The sequence below is a fragment of the Coturnix japonica genome, chromosome 5 (assembly GCF_054131305.1).
Source record: "Coturnix japonica strain WE chromosome 5, WE-NBRP24, whole genome shotgun sequence".
NCBI classification, from domain to species: Eukaryota; Metazoa; Chordata; class Aves; order Galliformes; family Phasianidae; genus Coturnix; species Coturnix japonica.
The window spans coordinates 41749428-41777228 of NC_140667.1; the positions used below are offsets into that span (position 1 = coordinate 41749428).

Here is a 27801-nt window from a genome sequence, read left to right on the forward strand (position 1 = left end):
AGCTCTCTGGGATAGGATGATTCTTCTACCACGAGCACAGTCCTGGACAGCAGTGGCCAGACCATCTTCAAGGCTTTGCTAATATACAGAATCAAGCCCTTAGGTCTGGTCCCAGAACAAGAACGATTCTATTGGCAGGAAATCAGTCCTTTCCTCCCTCCCCGGAGCCTGCCTACTGCCTTGAAGCAGGTAGTGCAAAACAGCAAAACGGGCAGGAAGTGTGCGAGGAAGGAGCTGAAACGGTGCCCAAGTGAATGGGAAGTATCCAGATGGCTGTGGTAACTCACACGATGGGAGTCAAATCAAAACAAAATGAAAACAAAACCATATGCCATGTACCCTTCACTCCCTTGCTCTCTTTCTCTCTCTGCCTTCCTGGCTGTTGCCCCAGGTCTTTCCATCAGTATGGATAATAGCATGTTACTAAATTATGTGTATGTCATGAATAACAATAACCCCTCTTTTACATTAGAGATTATGGATTACTATTATTCATGTAACAATGAATGTAATAGGAAGCACAAAATTATACTCATGTAAGGGTCAAGGAAGTGTAAGGGTCTACAAGAGAAGTAGTATTTCTTCATTAAATCCTTCTTTGTATCTGGTACACTGTATACTTATAGAAGAGAATATTAACTTTACATGTCTATGTTGCTATAGGCTATAGAAATATCTACTCACAACCTGCTTGTATCTCAGAGGGAGTATTCAAAAGCATCATGGCAGTGGCAGCATCAATGTCAGGATCTGGAAAAATCAATCAATAAATACATTATTTACAACTGGGCTAATCTTTCTGCCCCCGTTGCTAAACTGTAGGTTCAATCGAATTTCTTCAGTGAGATGGTACAAGAGCTCATTATTCAGATGGCTCTTTGATCCCATGTTGTATTCACCCCCAAACTTGCATATAATCTCCACACTGCCACTAATCAGAGCACAGTGAGGAATGTCAACAAACCACCCACGTGTGTGCACGGTGGCACATGTCCAGCCTTGGTTAGCCTCACAAATTTCCTATTTAATTTTGTGAAGAGCATTTAGATTTCATTACAAAGGATCTGTGAAAGCAGGTGCAACATCAGAACTTGGAATCAACACACTGAGATGAGCAAACAGGACGGTGGGAAAGCATACGGAAACACCTACACCTGAGCATGTAGAAGATGACGCTTGGTCTTCTTGATTTGTCAGAAAGGATTTCAGCCGTGTTTGAGAAAAGACTGGGATTAAAACTACATCCTAGGGAAAAGCAAAGGCAGCACTTCATCCAAACACCAACTTACTTGCATCCTCATCCACTGTCACTTTAATATAAGCAAAAATCATCAGCCGGCTGCTGTTGTTGTTAAATTGGTTTCTGAATCCATCACCAACAATCAGTTGACAGATGGTAAGTTATAGAGCTAGAACAAAATATGATCCTTTTATAACTATATTCACTTGCTCCACACACAGCAGCACGGCTGCTATGGAAATGCAGGTAGCTATGACAACAGTAAACAACCCAAGAACGGCCACTGAATAAGCTGAAAAGAACATCTGCCCCAGCAAAGCGTCCCAGCTGCCCCGGGGCGCAACTCGCTAATCGCGCCGTGATGCCGTGTGACAGAGAAAGCCGCCTGTGCCATGTCCGAGTAAATGAAGTGTGCAATTGAAGCAGACATAAAAACGCACACCCTTGCCGACTGCTGCCTCTGTGCCACTACACAGAATTACTAATGAGCGCGGGTTTGTTGTTTTTATTTTATTTTTCTCAGCTTGTCAGTGTTTATACTAAATTACATACCAAAAAATTCAATTTACCGCTAATAGCTCCACGGCACTTTATTTTGGCTATTATGTCAGAACATTAGTTTTCACTGTTAGAAAAAATATATATTTTGTGTATCTATATATTTCAAAGCTATTTCTAGAAGAGTAGTGTGATGAGGAGTAAAGCCCTGAGAGTTATTAACAACACAAACACCACAGGCAAGGTTTTAACCATTAAGAATATGAGGGCATTTTTTATTAGGTTAAGTATGTACTATTTTTCCATGAAAATGCAGACATGAATACAATTGTAATACAACTACTCTATTATTTAATTGCTAAAGCAGTAAACATCAACAATGTGGTAAGTGCAGAACCGAAATCAGAGTAGCAGAAGAATAAATCAGTATAAAAGTTGCCCACATACTGAAAAGCAGATACTTGTCAGAGTCCTGGGCAAGACGAGCATATTCTTTTCCAAAAGCTACCAGCAGACTTCTCATAAAAGCAGCTCTACCAACTTATGTCCATTTTCAACCCTGAAGATAGATCTAGAGCAGTACTCCTGCTGCAAGCATCCATGCTTACAGGCTGTTCCTACATTGCATTTTCTTGTATTACTTTAAACAAAATCCCACTTCTGGATAACACTTTTGCTGTTGAAAGAATAGATGGACACAACCAGAAAAGAACACATTTCCTACCATCTTTGGCTTTTGTTTGGGTAACAGACTCAGAGTTCTGATATAAAAGAATCACAGAATGATGCAACCATTTTATCTTGACAGGTGTATTCTTAGCATTCAGACCACTGATGGCACCACCGTGGTTTCGCAATGACTTCATGACGCTAATATAAGCTGTTTACAACACTCCCTTGCATCCACAGCAGCTGTTTTCCAAAGCACAACCATGACTCAAGCTCATCCACACCTGCCATGGTGCCCGGCTCTGTTTATATGGGTATGCTCTTGAGGAAAGCAGACAGCATAAAGGCTCTCAGAGGCTTTAGGTAAGGGGGGCTTGAGAAACGTACTAGCAGGATGAAAGACAACATGGTTTGGGCCATCTTTCCTCAGACAAAGGGAAAGAAGGGACTGCTTACACTGGAGGCCTCAGCCAGATCAGAGAATGAACATGTTACGTTTGCTCAAGGAAGAAACCTGTGCAATACCTGTGAGGCACCAGCTGAAGACAAGGGCTGAGGCCAAAGACAAGGAATGTGATTGAAGAAAATGGCCGAGGCCAGTCAGAGCACCCCACAGCAACAGACCAAACAAAATGGTGCAGAAGTAGTGCCTGAGGGTACAACAGAAGGCCAGATCAATATTATCCTGGGTTACGCTTGTAATCTGGAGGTGCAGTTCTGAGAAGGATATCAAGAAGAGTGGAGACATAATCAGGAGTAGCAGCACGGAAGGAAGGTGAAAGTATTTGGTGGTTTCCAGCTCTGACTCCTGCTTCCCATCAGTGCCCCCATGACGATGATCCCTTCCCAACAGACGGGATCTTTATGAAGTCTTTTCCACACAGATCCTCCCACATCCAGTAGCCAGGCCAGACCTTGTGTGCCAACCTGACCAGCACAGTAACAAGCATTTCTCCTACCTGCCTGCCCCCATTTCTGAAGCTTGTGGATTTCAAAGCTGACATCTCTACCCCACCTGAAGTGTTTGTGATCATCGCTACAGCTTTTGAAGTTATTAACAGTGGGTGGTTAGTGAAAAATGATTGCAGGAACATCTTTCCCTAGGAAACCAGGTTAAAAATAACTACATTCAAAGTTTTGGAGCTAAGAAATTTAAATTAATATTTTAATGGATGCACTTCGGCTTCTTTTTGCTAATTAAAATAAGTGGAGAGTTGACTCAGTACACAAACTGTGTTTCCATTTTTTGCTAGAAGAAAATAGAAGGGGCTCAACTTTCCCAGTGAAACAGGAAAGAAAGGAACAAAGAAGAGCAAAGATTGGTGATATTTGATGACGAAGGAAGAGTCAAAGTCTTAAGCTTCTCACATCAGACTGACTAAAAGACAGTGACAAAAAATTGCCAGCAGCCACATCCTCCCTAACAGATAACAGCTGTCTACTTACTCAGCACTTCACTCTGCAACCTGAGGTTTAACTGCTTGGTCCCCTACTCACCAAATGCCATTGGCAGACTATCAGAAAGGACCTGGAAGAAACCTTAAGCATTTATATGAACTCATGAAGCATGAAAGCATACATCCCAAAGCCAACATGGTGTAGGAGCACCAATACCACTGTAGTATCTCCATCAGCAGCGGGAGCTTAGTACAATTTTTGCTCGCAGTGCTTTCAAAGACAGAACTTCCTTTGAGGAAGAGAACATCAAAAAAAGGGTAACTCACCAGATTCATCTAATCCTTCAAATCCAGCCCTTTCCAATTAAGCCATAACAAATATTAGAGCGACACAGCCCCTCCTGATTTTGCTACAGGGTATTTACTTCTACAGCTACACTACATGGTTTTAAAGAAAACAGTAATTTAGGCAATTCAAACCAACCATGGCCTGAATTTTCATGCACAGATGCCTACAGAGAAGCACTTAAGATGCATTTTTAGGTACTACTAAAATGTTACTGCCAACTGACGTAAAAAACGCCATTAGTAAACAAACTGCACCATCTGTACACCACAACCATGGCCATACTATCTCATCAGGAAGGAGTTTATAAGATCTTCTTTTAATTTAAAGTTACTACATCTAAACCAGAACTATTTTTGTATAGAATTTTACTTTACCACTCAGTGTTCTAGCTTTCAACCCCATCTGCTTCTACACTAGCATCCTCTGCTGTCATTCACCATTCAAAACCACTACTCTAGCTGGGATGCACAATACTTACTGCCACCCTATTCAGAAGATAAAGTCTCGTTTATTCCCTTTCTATGGGATCAGCCTCTATATTTCCTGCCTCAACTCTTAGCAAAGCCCACTCCTGTATCTTTTTTAATGGTTTGATTCCTTGATATTTTCAGTTTTCACCTGCAGGAAAACATTGCAAAAGCAATGCTGCCTCCCACCTTTTACCTTCAGGCTTATTAAACTGCAGGAGAGCAAACATCTGCTTGTCTCTGTTTAACTTTTTCGTTAATAGATGCTCTATTCCTTTTCTAGATGGTTAACCTTGGTATGAGTGAGTCTAGATCAAAAACTAGTAGGGTGAAGGCTTTTTTATATTTGTTTTTTTCTTTTGCCTAATGACAAAGTAAGAATATAATTATTTAAACAAAACTGCAATGTGCAAGAAAGAAAGAAGATACCTGAACTGTAAACACTGTAACTTGGTAAAACTCCTTGGTGCAGGATGTCACTGAGTCCACTTCTGAAATATTTAAATAAGGTTGAGTAAAGCTCTTAAAACAACCAGAGTACTTATAGCAGTGTACAGTAAACTAACAGAAACCAGAACCAAGACCTTGGGAAGAAACATGAGATTATATTCTTATAATATCATACTCACATATCAGCGCACAAAAAGACCAAAAATATGAGTTCTAAAGGCTTACTATAGAGGTCAGGAGGAAGTTACTTCACTAGTAATACAAAACAGGCATAGTGGTGCTCCACTCCTTTGAAAGGATCAAATATGAGACACAGAAGAAAGAAGCTACAGGTCTAAATGAGCCATTATTTTTTCCTCTTTATAAGTTCATTTCTGGCATTGCCAAGTACTGCACAAAGGAATCTGAGAAAACAGATAAAGTCAAATTTTAAGCGATACAGAGCATTTGAAACAAAACCCTTCTTCCTGCTCCTCTGTTTCATTAAATTTTTATCATCACAGATGTAGACACACAATTTCCGTTTTCTAACAATATCATTTTATCAGCTGAAAAGCTGTGTAAACAAACAGTTATGACACATGTTCTTGTTAAAAAGTATTAGTTTTAATAAAAAGAAGGGTAGAAGAAAGAGTTAAGGTCTTACACACGCCCAAACTCACAGAAAGGTTCATCTATCACTAGGAAAGCTGTATGAAGCCAAAATATACCATCGCAACTTTTCATCTCAGCAGTAAAGATTAAGATCAATTAACTGTTAAAAGAAAGAGTAACAACGATACATATTTTACCAGTGCAAGACAAAAATCTTGCAGAGACAGATGACTGAAGAGGTATCAGATATACATCTTCTATATAAAAATGGCACATAGCAATACATTCTCTGCTCAAAAACAGGGGAGGCGATTGCTTTGTTTTTATTTAATTTTAGAAGAACTCTTCTGTTTGCTATGCATTACTGCCAGCTTCTTTTTGACTGTTTCTAAGGATGTGAAAGTAAAATTTACCCTTTGCAAAGGCAACAATAACATCTTATGCGACTACATCCAGCCTGTGCAGCTTGTGGTACTGAACAGAAAGCATCAGATGGAGAAAGCAATAGCCATGAGCCTACCACAGCAGAGGGAAGGGAAACAAGGGAAACAATTTGCTGATCCATCGTGGACTTACCTAATTTGTAAACAGGAATTTCAACCATCTCCTTAACTGACTGCTGCAACCTCAGTTTCTACACTGGAACATGGGATTATGAGGGCTTTGACTCCTCGCAGCCATGAGTTTGCACACACACGGAGACACACACACTCCCAGTTATACAGATACATATGATCTCTAACTGGGAGATCAGTGTCACCAATGCTCAAGCTTTCATAAGGTTCCTGCTGCTAACAATGATTTTTCCTTCCAGTAAAGCTGGAAGACAGATGGCAGAAAGAAGCCCTCTATAAAACTGATGCCATTTGAGACCAAATAAACTATACCTCATTATGCCAGACAAGTATTTCTTTTAAGCATCCATTTCCCTCTCATGCTATTTTAAAATACGATTGTGTCCATCTCAGACCAGCCACAGACCTTGAGAAATGCATTTGCCTTCAAGCCCAGCAAGCACCAAGTATGCTGATGGGAAAAGATTCGCCACTTCTTGCACAGCCTGAGTGACCCTTGGGAAATGCTTGTATTTCCCCCTTCCTTCCTTCAGCCAACAGCAGGAAAAGGTGGCTGCTATGAACTTCACTGCAAGGCATGTCCTCAGGAAGGCTTCACCCCAGCAACCCATCTGCTGGAATCAATGACAGCAAAACACATGGTATGACAGCAGAAAGTTGGGAAAGGCAGATAAAAAATTCTGCCTGGGATTCAGGTTTCAGTGAGCAAAATGTCATATAAACATGGAAACAGTGAGAAAGGCATTTCAGTGATCTGAAAGGGAAAAAAAAAAGCTACTAATAATGAGGAAAGGAATCAGGCATGTGACACTGTTAAGGAGAGGGTTGGATATATTATATCTAGAAAGCCAATGCACCACAAGCAACAAGAAAAAGATGAACAAAAAACCCAACAGCTAAAATAGCTGTGCGCTAATAAAGCAGGCAGACTGACATAATGAAAGAGGATCTCTAGGTACTATTGTTATTACAGGAAAATTCACAAACAGAGAGGAATAGCAGTTACTACTGAAACAGGTGTCAAAAGGTCTGTGCTTTTCAAGGAAAGGAAAAGCTGTTTTTATATGGTAGGATACTGTCAGGCAGTAATGAAACAGCAGACTTCAAAAATAAAGAAAAAAAGAGAAAATGGAAAATGTTTAGATTAAAATCATGCTGTGAAAAGATGGTCAAAGAAGTATTCTAAGACAGTGACAGTGCATCTGCTCTTGAGCTCTTGCACTAGATGTAGATGTGGATAGAGCACTGCATCATTAAAGAAATGGGAATTATGTCAAGACAAGAGACTAACTCTGCAGTGTGGAGTAGGGAACAAATGTTATTAGCAATGGAAAGGCCAGTTATTCCTGGATGTGACAGCTGACAAGTTTCTTTATCCACACTGCTGAATGAACAAGAATAGATTCTTTTCTGCTCTTTTTTCTTAGGTAATGAGGACAACTTTGGAACAAGGGGCCACAAATTGATTCCACTTAGAAAGTGGGAAGAATAACAGCAAGGCTAATTTTGCTTTAGATCTATGATTTCAAAAGACAAAGTTTTGATGAACAGAACGGTTTCTCTGGAAACTTTGTAAGACACAGTGACTGAGGAATCCCAGACTTCACCATGGAGGAGATCTGCAATTTCTGTAGCTCAGTGGGCAAAGACCCAAACCTGTATGCTGAGAAAAGATGGAAAGATTCACTTATTCATTCAAAAGAAAAAGCCAGACAACTGACAGACTTGGAAACCTACTTCAGGAGAGTAAACAGAGAGCCCAGCTCTCTACCTACACAAACCCAAGGAACTACCAGGATGATGTCTGACATTCCCAAGACCAGACCTTTTACATTCTTAATGACAAAGCCAACTTGAAAAATGCTGACCAGCAAAGCTCCGAACACACAGAATTCAGGCCTATCAGCATCCAGCACATGATAAGCTCCATGCTGCTGAACTGTAGTGGGATCACAGAATGGCCTGGGTTGAAAAGGACCACAGTGATCATCTATGTTCAACCCCCCTGCTATATGTTAACCACCCGACCAGGCTGCCCAGAGCCACATCCAGCCTGGCCTCGAATGCCTCCAGGGATGGAGCATCTATAACCTCCTTGGGCAACCTTTGCCAGTGTCACCACCCTCTGTGTGAAAAACATCCACCTAATATCTAACCTAAACCTCCCCCATCCACCCTTGTAAACAGTCATACCCCTTCTTGTTTATATGCTTCCTTCAAATACTGGAAGGCCACAATGAGCTCTCACTGGAGCCTTCTCTTCCCCAAGGAATGCCTGAACCTAGATGGCCATCTGCACCTGAAGGACAGCAGTGACAACTGCAGCCTCACATCTGAAAGGCAACGTGATCTTGCCAGTTTGCAGTGGTGATGCAAGCTCAGAGCTATCATATACAGCCAGTCTAAGCTCTGTGGCAGCTGCCTTAGGCATCTAAGCATGACATCTGGTACAATGAAGACGAGTAGGCCTCTGGCAACTTCCAGTCACAGCACCTCAACTGTGACACAATGAAGGAAAGCCAGTGAGCAAGCTGTGTGAGATCTGGTTGCAGGCAGTCTCACCTCTCTGTGCACTTATTTCTACAAATAAACTTCTGCTCAGACTCTTGCCTTCTCTCTTCTGCTTTCCTCTGTAGGGCAGTGGAGCAGGCACAGGTAGAAGGTGCTGCCAGCACCACCAGCTTTGTATGCAGGGAATGTGGGGAATCAGGTGAGGCTCAATGCCCTACAGCTCATCTAAGATGGTGCATAGGGGCTTCTTCGAGAATGCAGGAAAGGTAAAGAAAGTTTGCTGCAAGCCCAGGAGCTCCCTCCCAGGTGTATGCTGCAGAGTCTTGGATTACAAGGTGTGGATGTAGCAGAGCAGCCAGAACTGCCACCAGACGTATGTTTTAAAAAAGCCCATAATGACAAACACAACCAAAAAGCAGGTACAGAAGGTGGGCATACAGTCTTCCTGGGCTCATCTCCACACTACACAGTCATGAACCCAGCACAGGCTTGCCCTCTAACTCTAGATTATATCTCTTGTTTCCAGGGAGAAAGAGAGGATAAATGGAGGTTAGTTAGTGTTAATTCTTGAGAAGCACCATACCATAGAGAACAGATCACTTTCTGTTTGTAGAATAATGTTCAGGACAAACTTACTATAAATAAAGCCAATAAAAGCCAGTACCATTCTCTCCTTCCTCAGATTATGGCCAATGAGCAGCCACTAGTGTGAATCAATCAATAAACAAGCACACCAAATTACTAGTTTTAGAAAATAATTATTAAACACATGGGAAACACTGCTGGGGTAACTCTTTGTCCCTTGTGAATCTTTCGCAGTGTATTCCCATTAAAGACCAACAGGACTAGACACGAACTTAAGCACTGAGGCAGATTAAAGCCTATTTTCCATTAGAGCACTTGCCAATCAATATTTTGCATTGCTGTCAGTCAGCCCCAGTCCGTACACGCAGATGCTGAAGACCTGCAGAGGTCCCTGTGTGATGCTGTGTGCTCAGCAGGCAGCAGTGTTCAGCATCGCTACCACAGGCTGCCCTTCTGTTCTTCAGAAGCAAATGAATGGAAGGGGAAGGCAGTCCCAGAAGCACCGCCATCCTCCAAAAGAACTGCTTTCACTCTTCCTGCAATGCTTGTTCTTCCACAGCTCTTCACTTGGCAATAAAGAAAATATTAGAAGAGCAGGAATCCAATGGTTAGGATATCCCAATGTTTTCGAATGGAGAGCAATCCAAGTGGGCTGAGGGAAGAAACGCAGACCAATATGAAGACAATGCAGAAAGCAATGTAATTTCTGAAGAATTATTATCATGAAACATGAAAACAAAGATATCCTTTCAAGATCTTGACATTCCCACTGTTGCAATATGATGCAACATCATCAGCAAATTAGTATAACTACTAACTCCAACAATTAACATTCTGAGACCATATCATCCTTTTTTTTAAAGCTCCTATTGAAAGCAACACATTGAACATAGGTTGGCTGAACACTGAAGAGACTTTAAGAGTGAAATTAGTCGGCCTTAGGCAAGGGCTTTAACTTATCTTAAATAGCATACACCATAATAGCATTTAAGACAACTGTAACATATTTTGTTTAGACTAATCACCACTGCTTAGTTTTTAGGGTTTTTTGTTTCTTACTTCAGCACTTCATAGAAGAGATTTTGTAGAAGATGCATTTAAAACCTGAATAAAACTTCTTGAATTCAGTTATCAGTCAACTCGTATCTCCCAGAAAACAACCTGCAAATGCTAAGATCTCATACCACTTGTGTTGGATAGTACCATTCGTGCTTGATGTGCTTGGAGTACCAAGCATGTAAGTTAAATATCGGCTTTGCTGGATTTTTCTTTTTACTTAAACATTTAAAAACCAAAGAAGACATGAAATGTCACGAACCAAAATGTGGTGGGAGCAGAATTCACTTGAGTCACCAGACAGAGACCAAAGGCAAGGCTTTGCAGTTAAGTCTCATTTTATAGACCTGAAGGATATTTCCAACAGGCCAAACTGCTATCAAGGAGCTCCTTTCTAGCCAAAAGAAACAACATTTTATTTATTATTACTACTAATAAATAACAATAAATAAGGAAATGTCTTATTATATTACTACCTATTACCTTTTTAATTAAAAACAAAGAAAAAGAGGCACAGGAGCCTACTTCTGCCAGCCTCTCATTTGCTCTGAATGGTGCTGCTCAAACTCCTTTCTGAACTGCCACTGCCTGACAGGCAAAGCTGGAAGATGAGCAATGGGCAGAAAACCAGAAGTCCTTCCAACCTCGAAAATCTTCAACTGAAAGGCATAAAATAACTACTTCACAAAATGGGGAATAGTGAATGGGGAACTGCACTGACCGTGCACACTGTCTTTACCTGGAAGAAATTGCTGGATGTTAAAAAAAACACTGGAATGAAGCTTTATCCAGATAGTAGTGAGAACTGTGGCTGTAATCCAGGAAGGCGCTCAGATGTGTACACAAGCCAAGAAGGAGCAGTCCCCATGGAAGAAGAGTGCAGTACCAGCATCCTGCAGGGCTGAACCTGGGACTGAAACAGCTGGACAGCTTAACTACAGCTCAGGATAGTTTTGTAAAGTATTAGTGCTTCATTAACAAGAATCACAAGTGTGTTCTGTACCACTCTCATGAGAATACAGCAAGGCTAGAGAGGAAACAGCCAATTAAATCATCCTAAATCTCGTTTCGTCTGCAGCTGTACCATGTAGTTCTGTCCCAAGCTGGAAAGATGGTGGATGCTCCAGCATGGAGGGTGAAATGATGAAAGCAGTCATAAAGGAAGAGACAGCTTATTGTTAGCAAATGTGAAGGCTTCGTGTCAATATTACTCTTGTAACTACATAAGAAAATGCCCTTCAGAGCGGCATGGACTAGCAACCCCTCTAGGAAACCCTTTTGACTCTTCCACAACCAGAAGATGGAAATTTTCTGTGTATCCCAGTGTCTCATAGGCGATTACCCTCCCAACTATCAACCGTCCTGTTTCTCCTCTTTCTGCGTCCAGTAGGGGGTATGAAAATCTCTAAGTAGAGACAGAGTAGTCCTTGTAGAGCCTTAGTTACAAAAAGCCATTAATATCCTCACATTGGTAATAAACTAATGAAATGTTTTATGGAAAACTGTCAGTGAAATGCTAGTAAAATTAGAGACCTGGTAGCTATAGGACTCTACAGCATAAGAAACCAAGTGCCAAATCCTACCAAGTGCTGGTGTTATACCAGAAAACAGTATGATGCCTTCAGATGGCTGGAGAGAAGCTGTACTTCTCCTTTGTTTCAGGAGACCAGTCGGTGTCAGATTAAACAGCACTATCGCTGGACCTGATGTCAGCTGGAAGGGCCTCCCTTCACAGGGATGCAGCTCAGCAGCTGCCTTCATTTCAGTTTCAGGGCACAATATTAGGAGAAACATCCGAGATTTGTTTTCATGCCATTATTGGATATTTTATCGGATGTACGGTAATGCATTTACAATGTTACAAAGAGTTAATTTATAAAGTTAGTTACAGAAGTGGGAACACTTCCCTTCCAACTCCTTTTTATCAGCCAGCAACATCAAATCTCATCTGGCCCTAGAGCATGATAATGTAACACAGCTTGCTGAGGCTTTTTAATGATATGACTGCTTTGAGATTGCTAGAAAGGATGCTGATGAGTATTAACTATGATGTGTGTCATTTTGTATCTCAGGATAATCCTACAGTCCTAGCATTACAATAGCAGAGTGCCTCTAAAGAATTTAAACACAGAAATCCTCTCTTTTCTTTCCAAACTTTCAGCTTAAGTATTTCAAGGGTATCTGGGTACATCAAAACCAAATCAAATCAAAACAAAAACCAGATGCACCTAAATGGTACTGGAAAAATGCGGAAAAGGTGGAAAAAGAATTTTGTAGCAAAGCCCCTGGTAACGCTGTGGCTGAGCTTTAATGGCCCTCAAAGTTAAGGCGACAACTAAACGTAATTGCTGAAGGTGGTCACAGCTTTCCAGGGGCAGAACTTCAGGAAACCTCTAGGAAGGCTGTGACCAGGCTTTCCAGGCTGGAAAGAGAAGCAGAAACAGGCACTAGAAGCTCTATTTATGAAACCATGAAATTTTCTTTAAAATCAGCAGAAGGGTTCTGTGGTAGCAGCAGATTTTTAGATGTACTGGCAAACCACGTAAGGGTTTATATTCCAGATCAGGAGAGAGGATGCAAGTCCACTATCACAGATGGATGGCAGCAGATACCTCTTGCTGGCGCAGACAAATGGGCAAAGCAGCAGATCTGCCACAGAATGGACACTGCCATGTTCCTGCTCTGTCCTCTCTACCACCCACCTTTGTCACCTACCCACAGAAACCTCAAATTATTGGGCCTATCTGAAGGACTGGAAGCTGTGTGCCACACTGGCCAGTGCCATCACCCTCAGGGGAAGCAATGCACAGACCTTACATGGCTGCAGTGCTACCTGCTGACCCTGCACGGACATTCAGTCTTCCCTAATTTGGCACTTCTTCACATGTTCTTGGCATATAACATTTCATCTTGCTCTATGAATCCAGCTAGGGAAGAGCAGCTGACTGTAATCACTTCTGAATTTCATAGGCTGGCAATTCTCCCTTCAGATATCCTGAATACATTGACAGCCCCCTCGATAGTGACTTTCCCCCCTTTGCCCAGCAGCATGCAACTAACAAGAAGATGCTAGTCAAAAGCTGGCATAATTCTTAAAGTATCATTCCTCCCCAGTTTTCCTGTTACTCTGTGTCACCCATCAGTCTCCCAGCACGTTTTCCTTCTCTGGCATGGTGCTCACTGTCATGGCAGCACAATTCCTCACTACCACACCTGTGCTCCAGTCACAGCCCTCTCCTGCTCCCCAAAGGCAGGGACTGGAGGCCAGGCCTACAAGGTGATGTCCCAGCAAGCTGAGGATGGAGCTGAGGTGGGGTTAGAAACCAGCTCCTCTCAGACAACGAGAGCCCAACTGAAATCCAATGCTGCAATAAGTAGGTCAGCTTGTTCCTATAAAAGCAATGGGTTTAACACTGACCGTGCCTGCCAGCGGGAGGAGGAAACAACTGCGGTTTCCCTGTTCCCTGTGTTCTGCCCCTTCAGCACCGTGGCCCTCCTCCTCCTCTTGTTCCTGCCCAGCTCAGCGAACCCTGCCCGTGTGACTCTTGCGCAGGGCTGCATGTGAGAGCTGCACCTCGCTCCAAGAAAACAAACACCATCGCTAGGCAATTGGCATGGCGTTAGTAGCAACAAACAAAACGCAGTGCAGTGAGGATCCAGGGCTCTGGTTTTGCCAACAGGTTCAACAGGTTTTGAATATGAAGTCACCTCTAGCTTTACTAGTGCTTGGAAGGGGAACGCTGCACAGATCTGGTTAGCTGGGATTTCACCTCTGTCCTTGCTCACCGCTTCAGTGCTGCACAGCGCCCTGCTCCCCCCACTGCCTGCCTGGCCACTCCTGCTGAACAGCACCTGGCGCCCTTCCCTTTCCTTGCACAGCTCCTTTTTGCACATCAAAGTCAGCTCCAAGAGATCAGGCCTAGACCTCTCCCCCCAGAACCAGAACTGAACCGCCCCAAGTGAACTGCAGCTGCACTGAGATGGTCGCTACTTCGGGGGACAGCCCCCCAGACAGACACAGAGTGGCTGCATCCCAACACTGCTGCAGCTGACACACAGACTGTCTCCATGGGAGGAGAGTAACCTTGCAAGGGGCTTCAGGATATTTTAATAAAGGCTCTGATCTATCCTTGGCATTTCTTTAAATAGAGCACTCAATGGAGTTTACATCATATCGCACAGGAGGAAAGAAAGTTCATTCAAGTATATTTTTCTTTCAATGAAAAGGACCTTGGTGATACCCCTGTAAAATGGTTACCTGTGAATGGGACCGGCATGGCACTGGGTGGACTGGGGGAGCACAGCACGATGACAACCATCACCCACTGCTCCTGTGAGCTGCTCTGGGCCATCAGCACTGTCAATATCCATTGGTCCACTCCAGTCTGAGATGCTACACAATTGCAGATGAACACACAACCTGACTATAATCAAAAGCTTTACAGTCTGCTAAACTTGCTTTAAATAATGCATAAATACCAAAAAAGACACACTGTACTCCTTATCAGTTTTCATGCCAACTTGGTTCTCTGTTTGTTGCATTTTCTGTTTATAGCAAAAAGGCTTCAAACCACAGAATAAATAATACTATTTTCCACTCCGTTTTAGCTCTATTCCAGAAACACAGACTACATTTAATTACTGTTTTGGTAGCGTCCACCTACGCGATGAGCTGTGCTCACATGAATCAACTGGTACGTCTGCATTCAAAACGCAGAAGAGGTTAACAAAACGAGGGCACTTCTATCAGCCCCTCCTTCCACTCCCCTGCATTTCATCACACTGAAAGGGTTTAAAAGTAAAAAATTCCTTCCACATCATATAATCCTGGCGTCTGCTGCACAGCAAATCAAGCTCGCTCATTTCACTGTGTTATTCCCAAAAGTAGCTGTACAGATTCGGGTCTAGAACTCCATTTTCCATTCCCTGAAGTTTCTGAATACCCGCTTTTCCTATTTAGGCATATCAGAAAAAAGCAGTAAACACAGCTAGTAAATACAAAGCAATCTCCTCTGCCTAAGTGCAATTCTGACTGCATTACTTAAGAAATATAATTTCCTGAGGCTTTTTACTACCTTGCTTTACAATACGCACGATATGGTATCAATCTACCAACTCCCTTCTGCTGCCCCTCTCTCAGCGGCTCTCAGCCACCCCTGGCATTACTTAGTTCAAACACTAAGCCATTACTGAGATTAAGCCACAGAAGGAATGCAGTCTAGAGAGTGAGTAGGTCACTGTGGTCATGTTTATTATTTAATAACAGAGGGAATAATTCATATCACAGCAACAATTCTCTGTGATTCCATTTATCATCTTCAAAGTGAAGTACATCAGACCCCAGGCAGGGACAGAGCTGCTCTGTCCCACTGCACTCCCCACTGAGCCCTGGGCCCATATCCAAGGTTGGACTCCAGAACAATATACATAGGAATGGCCCATCTCCACATGCCCACAAAACTCTGTCAGCAAAACCCTGGGAGCTTGCAAAGCCCCACATTAAACTCCCCACTTCTGTGCAGACACCATGGTTTCAGGCAAGGTGTTTCATTGTCCCCTCTAAATGGATGAAGTTTAATCTCTCTCCACTGCACGGTCTCCCTACCTTGCACAGTTAGCCTGCAAGCTTTAGAGGCAAAGACTCTCCTACTACATGAGTCTTAGTTGGCAATAATTGCTGCGCTTGTCCCAAAGCGTACTGTTTCTCAAGGTTTTAATGTGATTGAATAAGAAACGTAATGTCCACACTGACAACTTTCTCAGTTAAGTCTCTGCCACACACGGCAGTGTCCCAGTCATTAAGCTAAGACAGCCATTGATTTTCTGCTCTAACATGCCTCTCTTCTCACTTGCAATTTGTTACGCTGAATTTTCAATGCATATTGGAGCCGCAACAAAACAAACAACAAGAGAAAGGAAGAGGTGACAATAAACTTAAAAAACTATTCCAAGAATTCCCTGATGAGTCCACACAGATGAGGTATTTTATTTCCAGCTTGCTTTTTCCAAAATGCCTTTACACTGCAGCTCCAACAATTGATGAACTCCTAGCTGTGTTCCCAAATCCTTACAAGGGGGCCAAGGTTTTTGCCTTTTTGTTTGGCTAATCTTTTCACATCTATTTGCCTTGCTGCCAGGACAACTAAACAGCAAATAAGTGATTTGGGTTCATTCAATAGATTCCAAACAGGGAGCCTGACTACTTTGTTTGCTTTAGGGCAAAAGAAGGAAGCAAACACCAGCTTTGTAAGTGAAGTTGCTGATATTCTTCTCCCAATTATGGCTGTGAAAAGATATAGAAATGCAAAGTACTCTTTACAAACAGAGTCAGTTCATGCTGATCCAACTTGTTTCAATTCATTTTCATTTGATTCTGCCTCTGAAAGTGGTTTAACTTTGATACTTACCATGTTTCCTTTGCATTTAGACAGAATGTTTTCAACCCAGCAGGACAAAACAATGTTAATAACCTCCATTTCATTTTAAGTATTTGCTTAAAAGGAGGGTGGAGGCTTAGAACCAACAAGCCCTCTGGCCATGGCCAGCTCTCAGTGTGTGCAATCCCGTTTTCTGATCCATATCACCTGACCATTTTCCAGTACCAACGCTGTTTAAGACTTTTAAGACTTCTCTCACTAAGGTGGACCAGAATAAGCCGCATTAAAAGATACAGAAAAATCCCACAAGGAGGTAATGCTGTGTAGTAATTCTTCAGAGTATCTGGAACATGAGACGGGTCTGGCATATGGCAGCTCAGCTGCAGTTTGAAGGAAGTATGGTTTGTTCTGCTTTGAAGCACACCTTTACTATTCTGTGACTTTATGGCCATAATTTGAAGAGCTATCAACTAAAAAAATAGGGTAAAGAACCAACCAGAGTCAACGTATTCTTTAATAAAATTCTGAAACTTTCCCAGTTCATTCAGTTCCTTCTTAGCCTGGACTGGCAACTAAACAAGCACTGAAGGGGAGCAAGAACACTGAGAGCATAACCCTCTGAGCTCTGCCAACAGGGCAGGGGCATCTCCCCTTCCAGCTCCTCTGTCAGCTCCACAGGCAGCCATGCAAAACTGTTCATTTAACAGCACCACACTGGGAAGCACATCACCATGGCTCCTACACACAGCTATCACAAAGTCCTGCTCCAGACCCCAGTCAGTATGTGTTCAGCAGCAGCCAGGTATGATTCAAAATAAAGCATCTCCCACTCAGAGCGATTTCCTGAGTGCAGAAGAAAAACTTCACTCTAAAAAAGAAGGAAAAAAGTAACTGGGATTGCTGGGGCAGAGAGGATGAAGCAATGAAAGGGCAGAGGAGCCTCACCTGGGAGATACATGAGGAAGGAACAAAAATATACCACCTACGAGGCCAGAAAATTCTGGGCAACTGCTAAGGCAATCAGAGAAACCTACAGGTAATACAAGACTCACAGACCTGGAGATGGATAGAAACCTGCTCCTTTGTGAACTGAAGGTAGAAAGTCAGCCAGAAGGACATGAACAGCCCTCCATAGAGTTGACCCACTACAGTTTTTGGTGGCGATGAAAGCCCCGCACAGACACCTCCCACCTCTGAAGGTTCTCTCATTACACAAACACTACAAATGATTAAAATATTACAAGAACTTATACAAAATTACACAGTATGCTTCTGTTGTCAGCCCCAAAGTGCCAAGCACACTGTCACGCTACCAAGTTTCGTACTCTGTGCCAGTCACTCCCCAAGGTGTTTATGTGAAGCACTCAGGCAAAATGAACAGAACATCTGTATTCTATTTGCTAATGAGCAATCATCATTTCTACAATTCTCCAGCCAGGGATTTTTGCTCTTTGGAATACTAATGCCATTTAAAAAAAATTAAATGAAAGAAGAAAAAAGAGTGTTCTCCTTATTAGTACTACAGTCACTAAATACTTCAGCGCTATTCACAGTGCAGCCAGGCTTCTGTGTCTGTTGCTTTCCAGTATTTTTCCAGAATTAGAGCTTTCAGAAATAAAAACCCTGATGACATACACTTAATGTATTTTCAGAACTAGCAATGCAGTTCTTGCTTTAATTACGTTTCACCCACACAGAGGCAAGGATTTAAAATAAACTATAATAGAAGTTTTTCAAACACCCTGCAGAAGATCCCTTTCACAGTTTGTGTTTTGTATTTTGGCAAGCTAGAAGAGGTGAAAAAAGTTATAAAAATACAGGCCTTGGTCTACCAGCTTAATTACCTGTAACTGTGTGTGCAGAGAGAGGGAAGACAACAGCAGCAACACCTCCCATCCCACGTGGCCCCATCACAGCAGCACAGGAAGCACTGCCATGCTTCAAAGCTACCTCTCCCTCTCACATCTCTCACAAGGAAGTGCTTGGTTTGTATTTGGCTGGTCTCGTTTCCCATGTTTTGGTCAGTCAGGCAGGAGGGTAGGCTTTACTTTACTGTCATATTAAGCAGTAACCAACCAACTCTGACACTACATCTCTCCTCACAGATCTTCCAGCTCAGGGCAAAACAAGACCAAGGCCGAATGGAGGAGCCCGTCCCAGCTCAGAAAGCACATGGCCCACCCCATGTCCTCATCCCTTGCTTGCTGCAGCTGGGACAAAGATTAAGACAACTGAAAATCGGGCTCTGCAGTATGCTGAAGTGAGTGATTGCTTCTTGTGCTGTGACAGGGTGGCCTGGCCCCAGTGCACAGCCTGCTCTATCACTGCAAAGGAAAAGCACACCATGAGTACTGCAGTTCTGCTCCTGCCTTCCAGATCTGCCCAAGGAAACAATGAAACCCATTTAAATACATGGACAGCCACAAATCATAACTCTCCTTCAGTTCCCCAAAACTAATTATATACATGTCACCAGAATGTCATACATCTCCCTCTTTCCACCTAAAGAACACATTTCTTCCTGCCACACATTATATACTGAACACTATTCTCCATGCAACAATTTAGGGTAAAAAAACCCTAATCCTTCAAGCGATGCATGTATTTTATAAACTTACCTGGGAGTAACACTGAACTACAGAAGTTATTATTTAACAACACATCCAGTGGGGAAAAATAAACCACACACCTTATATAAATATCGATAGAAATCCTTCTTCTTACTGCCAGTAGCCCATATACACACCAACAGCAAACATAAAGGAACAAGGTGTGCTGGCACTAAACTAGCCACTGTGCCTTTACAGCAAACCATGTTTAAAAGAAAGCTAAATTAAAATCCAATCCATGCTAAACACAAAGTTACAATTCACTTAAGGTGTAGAATTTATTCCAGCTTACTTCAAGCAAAACTGCAAAATTACCTATGGAAGGAGATGAGACTTTCAAATGGAAATACAAGAGCAAGAAACCAAAAGAAGCTGAAAAACCTCAAAAACTACTGAAGAAAACCGTTAAAGTGAGCACATGTCAATGCCCAGGAGAAACCAAACAGCAGAGGTGGGCTGGGGGAAACAAGAGACTGAAAGACCAAAAAAGGAAGTTCCCACCAATACGGAGCAACTGCCATTTGCACATCAGGATTCCCCTGCTCAGTGTGAATAAAATAGAAACACAAAGAGCAGGCTGCCTCACTGAACCAACACCAAAAAATGAGCCCTTGAAACTATATTTTAAAGGAAGTACTGTCATGAAAATTGAAGAATATAAGGAAGCCAGTAAATCTGATGAAATTTGGTGTAACGCCAGTAAGTTTGATAACATTTTCACTTTCTAGTTTAAGTCAAGAAGCAGCTCTAGGGGATGCTCCCACAGTCCGCTAACGAGGAAGTCTGATGTTTGGAGCATAGATAAAATAACATATTCAAAAGTTAAGCATGAGAATAATGTCACCTACCTTCAAAGTACTTGCAACCAGCAGAAGTCAAGGGAGCTGAATCCTACCTTCTTCTTACACATTAATGAAGTAATGGCCACTCTCATCATTACTAAACTAGTTAAAGCAGTACAGGATTATAATTAGAGGAGAAAATGAATATGTACTCCCAGAAGGAGATACAATACAAAGAAAAACAAGCAGCAGGTCTGTAGGAACATCACATAACCAAATGTGTGCACAGAACGTAAAATGGATACATGTGCTTATTGACAGTTGCAAAGTAGGTTGAACATTTTATTTACTATTATCTCATTTTCAGTATTGCACAGCTCATTTAGAAGAGGGCAACCGGGATGCGAGCTTAACAAGCATGAAGTACATTCTTGTGCACACGCTTATGCTACTATCAACAGCAGGGAACTACAGCTTTTTACCTTCTGCTGTTCCCTGTGCAGGATTACAGCAGCAGAACAACTACAGCACACATCAGGCAGTCAGCACAGGGCAGCAAGCCTCACACAAGAGCCTTTAGGCAGCAGCTGAGCTGGCAAACTGCTGCCAGCCACGGCCAGCCCCTTTTTGGCAGAGCACTACCTGCTCCAGAGGGGGATTACAGCTCTCCCTCCCTCCCCACCTCACTGATTTGAGAGTCCAGATGTTTTTCCCAGTCAAACCTCATTTGCTAGTGCAGAGATCTGGCAGATACCACTTCAAGCAAACAGAAGACAGAGCCAAGCTCTTGGTGTTTTACAGTCAGGCTTTTTGGGACAGTGTAGTATACTGGTGTGGCATCTACTGCTATGGGTATAAGGGCTTGAAGTAGGAAGTTCCCCAAATGTCCAGCCCTGCCCACTGTTTGGATCCATTCTAGGAGCATTCAACTATGTAACCTGGTTTAAGTTCCAGCTAAAGAAAGAACAAACAAACACATCTTATACTACCAGGGTTTTGATAGAGGCATGCTAACAAAGTCAACACAAGCGCCACACAAGTAATAGAGGATTTCTGTTACTCCTTTCTGTGCACACACAGCTGCACAGACCCAAAGACAGACAGACAGGCCAGTCCTTCCAAGCAGCTCCATGCTTGGTTACCTTCACCCTTTGAGTGTACTGTGTTGAACGATGCCATTTGAGAAGAACTACCCACTAAAGCAGTTCTTGCTTCACAATTAGCACCAGTATGAACACTGAAAATCAGACTTACAGCTTTAGCCCAGTTCCAGCCCTGCTGTACTGAGTCCAGGACAACAATTTCATAAAACACTGCAGTATCCTGTACAGCTGTGTCAAAACAGCGTAACACTGATTGCCTATGACAGGAGGCATTTGTACTAAGGGATTTCTGAAAGCAGTACAGTATTTCTTTGTGTGAAGTAGCTGAGAAATAATACTCCTTTCCCCCCTCCCACCTCAAGCTTCTTTTTCTTTGTTCTCTGCCAAGCAAAACGGACCCCAAAACACGCTCCCTTTATTTCTTAACTGATGGAAATTACATTACAGAGAAGCCCAGCATAAAAGAAGTTCTGGCAAGGAACGTGCCTTTCATGTTACATTCCATAAAACACTCAAAGATGTATTGACTGATATTTACAAAAGGCAAAAATGCTCTTCATACAGCTGTATGTGGTGGCTGCTGCAGGGCTGACTTAACCTCCACTTCAAACTGGCAATATAAACCAAAACATTTTAAAACATACTTGACATAAGCAATTTTTTTAAGAAACAGAGACCTGGAAAACCCACCTGAAGTCATGTTCCTTTATGTCAATATGTTAAACTAATGGTCCATACGCACAGGAAAGAAATTCCAACTTACGTTTCTGAATATCACACAAAATAGAAGTAATGTGAATTATTAGCAATTTGTTACAAATGTACATGGACTCTTTATTCCTAAACAAAAACTAACGTTCACTAGTGGACAGACAAGCCTTGCCATCTCCTCCTCTTCTGAGCATTGGTGATAGTTTTATTCCCAGTTTTTTCTTTCCCACTGGCAGCACTGATTTCCTGCCTTCCTCTGTGACTGCTGCAACTTGAAACCCAGAGAGCCTTTTGGTTTCAAACTTAGGCTCCATTTCCAGTGATAGCAACAGTGGTCTGGAACAGGTTTTGTTGGGAGACAGCAAGGAGTCAACAAACCACAGAACTGTGGGCAAAGCGTGCAGCACAGTGCCAGAACAAACTGCCCTTGGCAGCAAAGCTTCCTATCACAGGGTGTGCTCTGACCTTCAGCTACAGAGTTCTCCTTAGCACTGATGCTGTCACCATGCTCTGCAATGCTTTATTAGTGGTAATTCTTCCCCAAAAGGCACTCTTATCTGCACAACCACAACGCTGTTTAGCAGTAGCAGTGCTAAGAAATTTTCCAGTTTTGATAAGGATAAATAATACACTGAAACACTCCAATTTCAAGTTCTTGCCCAGATACCATCAGAACATGATTTGAAATGCATGAGAGGATGCGGGTGGGAGGGTCAACACTGGTGAGAATACAGCACACAGACCTCATCTTTAGTAGCCACAACCAGCATATCCATTTAGGAGCACTATGTAACTTAATGACACAGCAGTGATGACAGTGAACTGGACTTGGTAATGCCCAAAAAGAAATACTTTATATTATATTATATTATAGAAATAGTTAATAGATGCAACTATTAAAAAAGAAAAAACCCACATGCTATTATTGAGAGGAGAATTCACCTGTAACACTGTATTAATAAACCCTTATCGACACAAAGTTCACCCCAGTTCAACTTCTTGGAGATACACATCTACAGAGCTGCATTTCTGGTAGATTAAAATAGACTACAACCCATCAGGCAAGGAAAACGAGCCTTCATGATTTCTAAATAAGTACTACTTTTAAATACAGCAATTGCGGTAAAGCTCTAAAAATTCACTTGTATCGAAATATTGCTGTTTTGCATATAAAACGAATTCCATAGCACTTCTAAGAGTCAGAAGTTTAAATATCTGGAAGGTCTTTATAGAATTGGGCTTTCAAAACACCACAGAAACTTAATTTTCTTTATTCCTTTTGGCAAATTGAATCAGAGCTGTTAAGTGAGTCTCCCTAACTCCGGTAAATCACTCGCTATCCTGAACACAAGCAGAGATTAAAACGGGCCTAATCTCTGGGAGGAGTTTTACATTACAGACAGAACTAACATTTCAAAATGTAGAAACTGAGCTGAAGTCATGACTCACCACCCAAACTGTCTCCCTAAATTTACTCCCCAAATGCTATTACTACAGTTCTTTTGTCTGTAATTTCTGGAAGGAAGAGAGATGCATGATTGAAATCTTCAGTCACGGGGGCTTGCTCTCCCATTACCGTGCACACGCTGCTCTCATTAATGTGTCTGGCTGTCAGGCACATGAACCCAGATGACAGAACTGCATAGAAAGGAAATACTTTACGTTGATTAGCAGTCAAAATGCCCCTTGGATAACGTGGCAGCACTATTGCCAGCTTCTCTGAGTTTTGGTCTGCTTGCTTTTGAACATGCCCAAGTTGTAAAACGTCCACCTACCGGTGCTGCTCTCACATCTGTCAGTCGCTGTGCGGAAATGCTGGACTGATAGACATCTCACTTTGTTAATGTCTTCCAAAACCACAATAAAAATTAAACTTTTTATAGTTGAAGTTATGTCATATTCAGGAAACGCTGCTTATGCAGTTAAGCGCTCGCCAATACTGTGAGCAAATCAAAGTCACTGGGCAAGCTGGAGCTCCCAGCAGGAGCTGTGCATGTGAAGGTCACACTGCATGGAACTTGCCTTGCACAGAAGCCCAACAGAAATCCATGCGATGCACGAGCCGCTCCTGAACAGAAAGCTGTTAGAACAAGATCATTTTGCTTTCAATTGCTCGCCTCCTCCCCCATTTATCACTCAGTACACCTCTCTGTGCTAATTGCTTTTTAAACACTGCTCACACTTAAAATTCAGGCTCAGCCTATACCATTTATTTCCCAATATAACTTGATGTTCAAGAGTAAAACACATAATTACTGTATAAAAAGTTGTACAAATATAATTAAAAATAAGGTGGCAACTTTTTCCCCCCTACAATTCACTTTGCCACATACACGCCCTAATTAAGATTAAAGCTCCCAATTTATGCTAGTATTTCAGAAAGAACTCTCTGCTTGTTCAAACCACGGCTACATGAAAGGGACTTGTCAGCACTCAACTCCTACAGCAAACTCTCACTCTTTACAGATTGGAATGCAAAGAAAACCACTCATCAAGAACATTGGAAGTCTGAAGCCCCTGGGTGAGAGCTGCTGTAACCAGCAGACGCCCATGGGTGCACCTGGCAGTTCATGTGATGGAGCTGAAATCCACTGCTGGGGTTTCTGTGCTCTGCAGACCAACAAACCAGCAACCAGCACTGTGCCAGGTGTGCAGTGCTGCACCAGGCTGCCACACACACGGTACTAGCCCTCATGAGCAGCATCCCTGAAAGCCTTTATTCTGCGTTATCCCTTAAGCTCCAGTACAAAAGAAGGAAAGTAATTAAAACCTACATTCAGGCAAGGCAACACATCAATTCTGTTCCCTCCACCAACCCTAATAGGCAAGCACAGCACAATATATGTATTTTTTCTCTGTTCTAGTCTGAAATTAAGGCTAGGGGTGAAAATGTCAGATTTCCTTCCTAGAAAGAACTGGTAAGTCTTTCCCAAGGACCTGTTGATACCAACACCCAGTAATGTTTGCTGAGAACACTGTCTTTTGCCAAAGATTCAAGTATGTGGAACCCATTTGGTTTTATTCTGCTGATGGCCACGAGAGAAAATGACTGCAGGAACTGGCATCGAGACTGGAGCACCATTATCCTGTGTTTACTGAACCCCGTGGCTATTTTTGTTCATACTTCTGACAAACAAGAAGCTCTGTGCTTCACTGCAGTGCTTGGGGTTAACTATTCTTGCCAAATAGTTTTTTCAGGAAGAACTGAAGTTGCAAGGTGTCTTGGTTTTAGCTTCAATGTGGAAGTGGCAACTGTGGTAGGTGGAAGATTCATATGCAGTCTTGACAGGTGGTCCCAAACTTTAAGCAGTTTGTATCTTACTTGAAGTGTTTAAGTGGAGATCCTGATAGCTGTTGATTGATCCCCACAGCAGCTACAGCACAGCTTCCTAGTAGATTTAAGTACTAACAGCCTACAAAGTCGTCGCTTTATAACACTGGTACAAAGACATGTGCCGTCCTCTATGACTGCATCATTTAACTGGAAGAGATAGAAGAGACACGGGGCAAAAAAAAAAGGGGGGGGGGGGAAATCATAGATAGAAAAGCAAGACCAAAAGCAGCAATTAGCTCGTGCTGTTTGCCCTGAGTGAATGGGTCAGTGTCTCCTAGAGGGGGCACATACCAAACCCCACACAGTAAACAACTCTGTGCTCAAGCGCTGCCAACAACATGTGCAGCACCAACACAGCAAAATGTCCATTAGGGGGAAAGAAACTTATCCTCGCAACAGATGCTGTGATTAAAATGGAAAGGGTTGTACAGCTACTCCTCATTTCACCCCAGAAGCAAATTGCTGAACTGTAATTAATGATCAGTTTATTAAATAAGCACCAAGCTTTTACGTCATAATTCTCCTAAAATCCTCGGCTGTTACATAACACGTAAGACTGAATTTACACGGGCTACTTTGATTCTGAAACATCAATGCTCGTTCATCCCGCAGAGACCCAGCAGGATAGAGTTTACCATCCCTTTTAAAGTCAAATACAATGTGATTTTACTTGCTCTTCGAGATTAGCTCAATGTTTGCACTTTTGTGCGTCAGATCAGTTTTAAAGACTCCCTTTCAGAAGTTCCTGGAACTCACTGTATTTATCACAGCAACAAAGCCACAGGAAAGGTCGCTTTGTTTTTATATGTTTGCTTTGTTTTCTTTGTAAAACTACAGTGGTTTCTGGCATCCTTTTCACAAGCACTTTTAACAGACCAGCACTCCAAACAAAACCAATCTGTTTCATCAGATTTTCTGAGTCCATATTGTGAAGAGACCACAGATTTGCCAGAGGTACGTCACAGTCATTATGCTCTGCTAATAAAGCTCACTGTAAAACTCTGCAGTGTAAATAGTTAATCCAAGCTAGTTCATGGAACACAATAAAAATAAGCAAGATCCTAGTGGTGTTATCATTACGCTTTCTAGGATACTACCAGACATCTCAGCCTCAATAAAATCAGAGAGAAAAAAATCTCCAAGCTATGCTTGAAAACCCTTAATCCGTAGTGGAGCAAAGAATCAGAGGTTTCACAGCCCTTTCCACTACCTCCAGAGAACACGAGCAAAGAACAAAACACCATCCTGTCAGCTCAGAGAGAGCCGTTCTGCTCTGCTACCCATCAATGCAGGGCATGATTAAGTCTTAATTCCTGGTGCCAGAGACTTCAGATACAGAAGTGAGCCATTCATTTCCAACCAGGATTGCACTTAGTGTGGAAAGCAAGCGGGCCCACAGAGAAGCCTGCTTGGATACTGAAGTTTATTCTGACTCACTTGGAAGGAAGATTCCTTTCTGTAACAATATATAAAAATCCATTATGTGGAGGCACCAGCAGATATTGATTTGTTTAAGGTAGGCTTCATGAAGAAGCAAGAAATACTTGGTTTGGCTGGCAATTCATATTAATTCTTGAAGTGGTAAATATTGCAGGCTTCAAGAGCCAATTCTATCCTTAAGATCTTTTGCACTCTGCTGTAGCCTAATCATTGAAGGAAAAGATACAAAGGTTCATAAATCAGAAAACTAAGTGAGGTATAACAAAGGAGGGTCCAGATGAGACAAAAATGATCTCTACCTGTTGTGGTTCTGATGAATATAGCCCACCTTAATCCAAAATCTAATTATTTGTATTACATTAGGAGAGTGGATTGCACTGAAATGCCCGGCCAAACCACATCCAGTTTCATATTTGGGGCGCAGGGTTACTTTCCATTTCCAAATCCCTTTTAATTCCACACCAACATCTGTAACTTCCTTTTCCCATGACAGGAAATATTTATTCTTCTGCAAAAGTTGAAAAATCAAGATCACTGCCTCTAAACTCTGTTATTTGGCTTTCATTATTATTCATTTGCTACACTTCAGGTCACTGCAATTACCAAGAATCCGATAAATTCTACAGTTTTTCAAGTGAGGAATGTTTTATGGGAGAATTGGTTTGTTGTTGTTTTTCGAAGTGGTATGTGCCTGTGTTCCATAAAAAGGCAAAGCAGCAAATAAAATACCAACAGTCCCCAACTCTGCCAGTGCATGAGATCGCTCCACCCAAAAAGCAAAATATGGGATGCGACACAGAAGCAAGACTGCAAACAGATCAGACATGAATGCACTGTAATGTAAGGCAGCAAAGAAAGCAAAACCGACCCGGTAATGAAAAACATGTCTTCCATGTAAATATTTTCTGATAGAATGGGAACCTTGTTTCCACACTTAATCACCCAATCAGCCCCTCCTATAACACATCCACACTGGTTCCTGGTTAAAGCAGTCTTCAAGAAGAAGCATTAAAAAACATCTACAATCTTATAACTGCTTTGAAAATCAGGATAC

At 42.2% G+C, this 27801-nt stretch overlaps 1 protein-coding gene across 26 annotated transcripts in view; it reads right to left on the reverse strand.

Moving 5' to 3' along the window:
- Window positions 1-27801, reverse strand: part of FOXN3 (forkhead box N3) — a 182734-nt gene that overhangs the window by 25715 nt on the left and 129218 nt on the right. For 15 of the 26 annotated variants that reach the window (XR_014946755.1, XM_085549342.1, XM_085549334.1 and 12 more), the window contains one exon: window positions 685-750. The exons of 7 other annotated variants lie outside the window; for them this stretch is intronic. Coding sequence is in view for 17 of the 19 variants with exons in the window: in XM_085549342.1 (XP_085405468.1) it covers window positions 685-750 (66 nt within the window). In the remaining 2 variants the exon portion in view is untranslated. The remainder of the gene's footprint in view (window positions 1-684; window positions 751-27801) is intronic. 4 more of the 26 variants (XR_014946756.1, XM_085549320.1, XM_085549322.1 and 1 more) reach the window with 1 other exon arrangement.